The 9,901-nt window shown below is 57.7% G+C and overlaps 1 protein-coding gene across 10 annotated transcripts in view; it reads left to right on the top strand.

The window, feature by feature from the left end:
- The window catches only part of ush1c (USH1 protein network component harmonin), a 66,224-nt gene that overhangs the window by 31,676 nt on the left and 24,647 nt on the right, over nt 1-9,901 (top strand). For all 10 annotated transcript variants that reach the window (XM_031899759.1, XM_031899757.1, NM_001103052.2 and 7 more), the window contains 3 exon segments: nt 253-309; nt 462-604; nt 1,146-1,211. In XM_031899759.1, the coding sequence (XP_031755619.1) occupies nt 253-309; nt 462-604; nt 1,146-1,211 (266 nt within the window).

Below are 9,901 nucleotides of genomic sequence, written 5' to 3'. Positions count from 1 at the left end.
GCTGGGGGGCTATGTAATGTACCGCTGGGGGGCTATGTAACGTACCGCTGGGGGGCTATGTAATGTACCGCTGGGGGGCTATGTAATGTACCGCTGGGGGGGCTATGTAACGTACTGTCTGTAAGTCCAGCCCTGGTAGCCCCCCCAGTATTCAGGCTCCCCGGGGCCCCCATCACACAGACAACTCTATGGTGCTTCTCATTTACATCACAAAAGAGATTTTAACCAATTGGCTTCTCTGTCTCCTTCCAGGCAGTGAAAGTGTTAAAGGGGAGCCGCAGTCTGACGATCACCGTGGTGGCAGGAGCCGTGAGTAATGTGGGGGTGCAGTGTCATAGACTGGGGGTGTCTCTGCTTGGAGGAATGAGGGGGTACACCCCAGCGTGGCCCCAGCACATTGGCCTACAAAGGGATAATGAGTGATTAAAGGGTAAGTCTGACTGAGCCCCCTTTCCCCGCAGGGGCGGGAGTTGTTCATGACGGAAGACGAGAGACTGACAGAGCAACGGAGGCGGGAACTGGAGCGCCAGGAACTCCTGCGCCAGAAGAAACTCGCCATGGAAACCAACAAGATCGTAAAGGAGCAGCAGGAAAAGGAGCGAATGTAAGTGCCCCCCCCTGCCCCCCATCTACCCACTGATCTGCCCCCAATGCCAGTCTCACCCCAAACATGGGCGCTGGCCGAGGTCCCAGCAGGATTATGACTTGGTACCTACAGTCCTGCACCCAAATGGCCGACTCTTAGCCCAGCCCTGCACCAAAATGTCCGACTCTTAGTCCAGCCCTGCACCAAAATGGCCGACTCTTAGTCCAGCCCTGCACCAAAATGGCCGACTTTTGGTCCAGCCCTGCAGCAAAATGGCCGACTTGTGGTCCAGCTCTGCAGCAAAATGGCCAACTCGTGGTCCAGCCCTGCACCAAAATGGCCGACTTGTGGTCCAGCCCTGCAGCAAAATGGCCGACTTGTGGTCCAGCCCTGCAGCAAAATGGCCGACTTGTGGTCCAGCCCTGCAGCAAAATAACCAACTCACGACTTAGTCCAGTTATGATGAATTCCGTTATCTTTTTGCGCTTTCCCCATTGGGCGCCTGATCCCGGGGGCAGTTCCCAGCCAATAACCTGCGTTATTTCTTCTACTTTTACAGGAGAAAAATGGAGATTTCCCAGAAAGTGGCCGAGGAGGAGGATCGGTTCCGCCGGGAGATAGAGAAGTAATAATGTTTCCCTAATATTGCTATTGGGCAGTTATAGAGCCCCCCTACCCCTACCCCCACCCACCTGCCACTTACCCACCCCATTACTTGCCCAACCCAATCTGCCCCTAAAGGGGGGGGCCTAGAATGGGTCACAAACTTCTCTATAAAAACTATACGTCGCCATTCCTGCCCCCCACCCACCTTTACTGCATCACCCTCGGCCCCCTTCCCTCTGGCACCCCCTATCTTGATACTAGCAGGGACCCTCTATTGCCCTGATATTGGCAGAGCACCCCCCTCTCTCACCTGACTCCATGAGGGGCACCCTCTCTCACCCTGACTCTATGAGGGGCACCCTCTCTCACCCTGACTCTATGAGGGGGCACCCTCTCTCACCCTGACTCTATGAGGGGCACCCTCTCTCACCCTGACTCTATGAGGGGCACCCTCTCTCACCCTGACTCTATGAGGGGGCACCCTCTCTCACCCTGACTCTATGAGGGGCACCCTCTCTCACCCTGACTCTATGAGGGGGCACCCTCTCTCACCCTGACTCTATGAGGGGCACCCTCTCTCACCCTGACTCTATGAGGGGCACCTCTCTCACCCTGACTCTATGAGGGGCACCCTCTCTCACCCTGACTCTATGAGGGGCACCCTCTCTCACCCTGACTCTATGAGGGGCACCCTCTCTCACCCTGACTCTATGAGGGGCACCCTCTCTCACCCTGACTCTATGAGGGGCACCTCTCTCACCCTGACTCTATGAGGGGCACCCTCTCTCACCCTGACTCTATGAGGGGCACCCTCTCTCACCCTGACTCTATGAGGGGCACCCTCTCTCACCCTGACTCTATGAGGGGCACCCTCTCTCACCCTGACTCCATGAGGGGCACCCTCTCTCACCCTGACTCTATGAGGGGGCACCCTCTCTCACCCTGACTCTATGAGGGGGCACCCTCTCTCACCCTGACTCTATGAGGGGCACCCTCTCTCACCCTGACTCTATGAGGGGCACCCTCTCTCACCCTGACTCCATGAGGGGCACCCTCTCTCACCCTGACTCCATGAGGGGCCACCCTCTCTCACCCTGACTCTATGAGGGGCACCCTCTCTCACCCTGACTCTATGAGTGGCACCCTCTCTCACCCTGACTCTATGAGGGCACCCTCTCTCACCCTGACTCTATGAGTGGGCACCCTCTCTCACCCTGACTCTATGAGGGGCACCCTCTCTCACCCTGACTCTATGAGGGGCACCCTCTCTCACCCTGACTCTATGAGGGGCACCCTCTCTCACCCTGACTCTATGAGTGGCACCCTCTCTCACCCTGACTCTATGAGGGCACCCTCTCTCACCCTGACTCTATGAGGGGCACCCTCTCTCACCCTGACTCTATGAGGGGGCACCCTCTCTCACCCTGACTCTATGAGGGGCACCCTTTCTCACCCTGACTCTATGAGGGGCACCCTCTCTCACCCTGACTCCATGAGGGGGCACCCTCTCTCACCCTGACTCTATGAGGGGCACCCTCTCTCACCCTGACTCTATGAGGGGCACCCTCTCTCACCCTGACTCTATGAGGGGCACCCTCTCTCACCCTGACTCTATGAGGGGCACCCTCTCTCACCCTGACTCTATCAGGGGCACCCTCTCTCACCCTGACTCTATGAGGGGCACCCTCTCTCACCCTGACTCTATGAGGGGCACCCTCTCTCACCCTGACTCTATGAGGGGCACCCTCTCTCACCCTGACTCTATCAGGGGGCACCCTCTCTCACCCTGACTCTATCAGGGGGCACCCTCTCTCACCCTGACTCTATCAGGGGGCACCCTCTCTCACCCTGACTCTATGAGGGGGCACCCTCTCTCACCCTGACTCTATGAGGGGCACCCTCTCTCACCCTGACTTCATGAGGGGGCACCCTCTCTCACCCTGACTCCATGAGGGGGCACCTTCTCTCACCCTGACTCCATGAGGGGGCACCCTCTCTCACCCTGACTCCATGAGGGGGCACCCTCTCTCACCCTGACTCTATCAGGGGTCACCCTCTCTCACCCTGACTCTATGAGGGGCACCCTCTCTCACCCTGACTCTATGAGGGGCACCCTCTCTCACCCTGACTTCATGAGGGGGCACCCTCTCTCACCCTGACTCCATGAGGGGCACCCTCTCTCACCCTGACTCTATGAGGGGCACCCTCTCTCACCCTGACTCTATGAGGGGCACCCTCTCTCACCCTGACTCTATGAGGGGCACCCTCTCTCACCCTGACTCTATGAGGGGCACCCTCATCTCACCCTGACTCCATGAGGGGGCACCCTCTCTCACCCTGACTCCATGAGGGGGGCACCCTCTCTCACCCTGACTCTATGAGGGGGCACCTTCTCTCACCCTGACTCTATGAGGGGCACCCTCTCTCACCCTGACTCTATCAGGGGCACCCTCTCTCACCCTGACTCCATGAGGGGGCACCCTCTCTCACCCTGACTCCATGAGGGGGCACCCTCTCTCACCCTGACTCCATGAGGGGGCACCCTCTCTCACCCTGACTCTATGAGGGGCACCCTCTCTCACCCTGACTCCATGAGGGGGCACACTCTCTCACCCTGACTCTATGAGGGGCACCCTCTCTCACCCTGACTCTATCAGGGGCACCCTCTCTCACCCTGACTCCATGAGGGGGCACCCTCTCTCACTCTGACTCCATGAGGGGGCACCCTCTCTCACCCTGACTCCATGAGGGGGCACCCTCTCTCACCCTGACTCTATGAGGGGCACCTCTCTCACCCTGACTCCATGAGGGGGCACCCTCTCTCACCCTGACTCCATGAGGGGGCACCCTCTCTCACCCTGACTCTATGAGGGGCACCCTCTCTCACCCTGACTCCATGAGGGGGCACCCTCTCTCACCCTGACTTCATGAGGGGGCACCCTCTCTCACCCTGACTCTATGAGGGGCACCCTCTCTCACCCTGACTCCATGAGGGGGCACCCTCTCTCACCCTGACTCTATGAGGGGCACCCTCTCTCACCCTGACTCCATGAGGGGGCACACTCTCTCACCCTGACTCTATGAGGGGCACCCTCTCTCACCCTGACTTCATGAGGGGCACCCTCTCTCACCCTGACTCTATGAGGGGCACCCTCTCTCACCCTGACTCTATGAGGGGGCACCCTCTCTCACCCTGACTCTATGAGGGGCACCCTCTCTCACCCTGACTCTATGAGGGGGGCCACCCTCTCTCACCCTGACTCTATGAGGGGCACCCCTCTCTCCACCTAAAGGGCACTTTCACCGACTCTATGAGGGGCCACCTCCACCCTGAGCTCCTGCACCATCTCCTGACTCTATGAGGGGCACCCTCTCTCACCCTGACTCTATGAGGGGGCACCCTCTCTCACCCTGACTCTATGAGGGGGCACCCTCTCTCACCCTGACTCTATGAGGGGCACCCTCTCTCACCCTGACTCTATGAGGGGCACCCTCTCTCACCCTGACTCTATGAGGGGCACCCTCTCTCACCCTGACTCTATGAGGGGGCACCCTCTCTCACCCTGACTCCATGAGGGGGCACCCTCTCTCACCCTGACTCTATGAGGGGCACCCTCTCTCACCCTGACTCCATGAGGGGGCACCCTCTCTCACCCTGACTCATCATGAGGGGGCACCCTCTCTCACCCTGACTCCATGAGGGGCAACCTCTCTCACCCTGACTCTATGAGTGGCACCCTCTCTCACCCTGACTCTATGAGGGGCACCCTCTCTCACCCTGACTCCATGAGGGGCACCCTCTCTCACCATCCTATGAGGCCTACTATTATGAATCTAGGGGCACCCTCTCTCACCCTGACTCTATCAGGGGGCACCCTCTCTCACCCTGACTCTATGAGGGGGCACCCTCTCTCACCCTGACTCCATGAGGGGCACCCTCTCTCACCCTGACTCTATGAGGGGGCACCCTCTCTCACCCTGACTCTATCAGGGGGCACCCTCTCTCACCCTGACTCTATGAGGGGGCACCCTCTCTCACCCTGACTCCTATGAGGGGCAACCCTCTCTCACCCTGACTCTATGAGGGGGCACCCTCTCTCACCCTGACTCTATCAGGGGGCACACTCTCTCACCCTGACTCTATGAGGGGCACACCTTCTCCCTGACTCTATGAGGGGGCACCCTCTCTCACCCTGACTCTATGGGCCCCATCTACCCTGTTATTTTTTCTGCCGACCCATTAAGCAGCTCACTCCATAACTAACTGTGGCGCTGGCCGTAGGTTGCAGCAGATTATGAATCTTGAGGTCACCTACGAGTCCTGTTCAACCCAAATCTGCCGACATCTTTAGCCAAGCCCTGCACCACAAAAAAAGTATCGACTGCTAAGCACAACCCTGCACCATAATGGCCGAAACTCTTACTGTTTCAGCCCTGCACCCCACATGGCTCAGACTTTTGGTCCAGCCTGCAAAGCAAAATGTGCGACTTGTGGTCCAGCTCTGCAGCAAATGGCCAACTCGTGTCCAGCCCTCGCCGATCAAAATGCCGACTTGATGGTCCAGCCTGCAAGCAAAATTGCCGACTGTAGGTCCAGACCCTGCATGCAAAATGGCCGACTTTGTGGTCCAAGCCCTGGCGAGGCAAATAACCAAACCTCACGACTTAGTCCAGGTTATTTGATGAACTTCTCGTTATCCTTTTAGCCTTTCCCATTCCGCGCTCTGACACGGGGGAGTCAGTTCCCCAGCCAATAAGCCTGCGTATTTCCTTCTACTTCCAAGGCGACAAATTGGAGATGTTCGCAGAAAGTGGGCTCGAGAGAGGAGGGATCGTTTTCGCACGGGAGATAAAACGATGGAAGTAACATTAATTATGTTATCACTCTTTATATATATGTGCTAATGTTGCGGGCAGCGCTATATGACGAGCCCCCCACCCCTACCCCCAACCGCACGCTGCACTCCCACCCATTACTGCCCAACGCCATCTGCCCCTAAAGGGGGATGGCCCTAGAATGGGCTCACACAACTTCTCTACAATAAAAACTATACGTCGCCATTCTCTCTACCCCACCACCTTTACTGGCATCACCCTCGGCCCCCTTCCACTCTGGCACCCTATCTTGATACGTAGCGAGGACGCTCTATTGCCCTGAATATTGGCAGAAGCCCCCCCTCTCTCACCTGACTCCAATGAGGGGCACCTCCGTCTCACCCTGACTCTATAGGGGCACTCCTCTCACTGCCTCTATGAGGGGCACCCTCTCTCACCCTAGCTCTATGAGGTGGCAACCCTCTCTTCACCCTGATCGTATAGAGGGGCGTATCTTCCTCTCTCAGCCTGACTCTAACTGTAGGGCACCCTCCTCTTCCCGTCTTGGACTCTATGAGTGGCATGCCCATCTACTCACCCTGACTCTATAGGGGCACCCTCTCATCACCCTGACTTCTATGAGGGGAGGCGACCCTTCTCCATCACCCTGACTACTAAGAGGGGCAGCCACTAACGTCTTCACCCTGCTCAATATGAGGGGCACCCTCTCTCACCCTGAACCCTATGAGGGCAACCCTCTCTCACCCTGACTGCTATGAGGGGCACACCTTTCTCACCCTGACGTCATAGGGCACCCTTCTACCCTGACTCTATGCAGGGGCACCTGCCTCTCACCTGACTCTATTGAGGGGCCACGCCTCCTCCTGTACCCTGAGCTACTATGAGGGCACCTCTCATGCACCACTACTCTATGAGGGGGCACCACATCTATCACCCCCTGACTCGTATTGAGGAGAGCACCCTCCACCCTGACTCCATAGGGGCCCCTCTTGTATACTCACCTCAGCTGGACTCTATGAGGGGCACCTCTTCAGCCTGCTCTCGATTGAGGGGGGCACCCTCTCTCACCCTGACTCTAGTGAGGGCACCCTCTCTCACCTGACTCTATGAGGGGCACGCACCATCTCTCGACTGACTCCATGAGGGGCACTCCTCCTCACCCTGACTCCAATTGAGGGGCGCCCTCTCTACCCTGACTCTAATATGAAGCGGGCGACCCTCATCTCACCCTGAGCTCTATGAGTGGCACCCCGTCTCACCCTGACTCTATGCAGCGGGACAACCCTCTCTCCCCTGACGCACTATGTGAGGGGCACCCTCTTGCACCCTGATCTATGAGGGGCACCGCCTCTCACCCTGAACTCTATGAGGTGGTCACCCCTCTTCACCCTAACTCTATCGAGGGGCACCCACTCTCTCAAACCCGATTGACTCTATGAGGTGGCACCCTCTTCTCACTCCTGACCTCTATGAGGGGCACCCCTCTCACCGCTGACTCTATGAGGGTGCACCCTGCTCTCACCCTGACTCTCAATGAGGGGGCTACCCTCTTCTCCCCCTGACTTCATGAGGGGTCACCCTTTCTCACCACTGACTCTATCGAGTGGCGCACCCTCTCTCACCCTGACTCCATCGTGAGGGGGCAACCTTGCTCAACCCGTGGACTCATGAGGGGCCTACCCTTCTCTCACGACTCCTGACTCTATGAGGTGGACACTCTCTCACCCGATTCATGAGAGGGCACCCTTCTCTCACCCTCGACCTGTATGAGGGGCACCCTCTCTCATCCCTGACACTATTACAGGGGGACCCTCTCTCACTGCCTGACATCTATGAGGGGCACCCTCTTCTCCACCAGACCTAACTGAGGTGGGCGTACCGCTCTCTCACCCTGAACTCACTAATAGAGGGCACCCTCCTCTACACCTCTAGAATCCTCTATCAGGGGGCACCTCTCTCAAACCCTGACGTCTATCATAGGGCGCACGCCGCCTCTCACCCTGTAACTCTACAGGGGGGACTCCTCTCTTCACCCTGACTCTATGAATGGGGGCGCACGCCTCTCTCACCCTGACTCTATGAGAAGGAACGCTCTCGTCACACCTGACCTTCCCATGAGCGGCGGCACCGTCTCTCACCCTGACTTCCATGAGGGGCGCTAACCTTCTCTCCCCTGATTGCACCATGGGAGGGGGCTTACACACCTCACACCTAGAACCCTGAAGGAGGACACCCTCTGCTTCAGCCCTGGGACTCGTGTCATCCAGGGGTCACCTCTTCTCACCCTGACTTAGCTGAGGGCACCTCCTCTCAACCCTTGACTCTACGAAGGGGTCACCCTGCAGCGTCACCCGCTGACGTTCATGATGTGTTGGCACCGCTCTCTCACCCTGACTGTCCGATGAGGGCCAAACCCCTCTCTCCTCCCCTGACTCTATGAAGGGAGCAGCCCTCACCCATCAACCCTTGCTCTACGTGAGGGGCACCCTCTCATCACGCTGACTCTATGAGAGAGCGGCACTGCACACGCACTCATCTCACCCTGACTCTATGAGGGTCATGCTCCTCGTTAGCGTTTCAACCGCTGCTCCATGAGGGGAGCGACCCTCTTCGTCACTGCCCTGAGCCGAATGAAGGGGCGGGCATCCCTCTCGTCGACACTGGCGTGACTGTGAATTGATGTCTATGAGGGGCTGCGCGAGCCTTTACTTGCACAGCCTTGAGCTTCATATGAGGGGTCACCCTATTCACGTCACTCACCTTAGATCTATGCTAAGGGCACCCGCTCATTCTCACCGGCTGAGCTGGATCCAGGTATGTGGTGAGGCCACGGCTCTCTCTCTACCCTTGACTCCATTATAGGTTGGTGGTCGACTTCCTATATCTGTTGTGCTAGCCCTGATCCCTCCTGATGAGGTGGTGGCAGCCGCTCATACTTCACTCTGACCTCTATTAGGAGGGTCGCAGACCGCTCTCCGCATCCTGACTGCCATTGAGCGGGGGGCGACAATCCTCACCCTGTGACTTGACTTAGTGAAGAGGGGCACCTCTCTCTTCACCCTGCACTTGTATCACTAGGCGGCAACCCTACTTCTCAGCCTCTGTACTCGCATGAGGGGGCACCCTCAACTCTCAACTCTCGACTCATAGAGGGGGCAACCCCTCTCTCACCCTGGGATCATGCTCAATGCAAGGGGCACAACTCTCTCAAACCCCGTGAGAACGTGCTACTGAGGGGGAGACCCTCCTATCTCGACCTCCACTGCACTGTCCATAGAGAGGGGGCACCCTCTCTGCAGCCCTGACTGGGCCATTATCTGAGCGGACGGGCGTGATCCGTGCGCCCATGGCGTCGCATCCATTACATGACACAATATGGCAGGAGCAACACCATACTCATCAACAACACGGCACGTGAACAGTGCCGGAAGATGGAGGAGGGGCAGAACCTGGCAGCTGATCAATCTCAAACCGGCTGACTTTGAGGGGCACCCTCTCAGCACCTGACTCTATTGGAGGTGGCACCTCTTCTCACCCTGACTTCCATGAGGGGGCACCCTCCTCTGATCAACCTCGTAAGGACTCTTATGAAGGGGCACCCTCTCCAGTCACCCTGACTGCCGAGTGGAGGGGGCACCAGTAGGTAATGGAGTAGTGGAAGAATTCTCTCTACCCGTTGACTCTATGAGGGGGACCCTCGTCTCACCCTGAGGACTTCAGGATGAGGATGGGGGCACCTCTGCGTGTTAATGCACTCGACTCCTATTGAGTGGGCGACCGCTATTCTCACCTGATCTACTAATAAAAGAGGACACTAAGTCACATACTTCAACCCATACGAACTCATATGAAGGGGCAACCACTTACACAGCT

The sequence above is a fragment of the Xenopus tropicalis genome, chromosome 4 (assembly GCF_000004195.4).
Source record: "Xenopus tropicalis strain Nigerian chromosome 4, UCB_Xtro_10.0, whole genome shotgun sequence".
Lineage (NCBI taxonomy): Eukaryota > Metazoa > Chordata > Amphibia > Anura > Pipidae > Xenopus > Xenopus tropicalis.
Note: the sequence above shows the minus strand (reverse complement) of the source record. Positions and strands in the feature narration are given on the sequence as shown.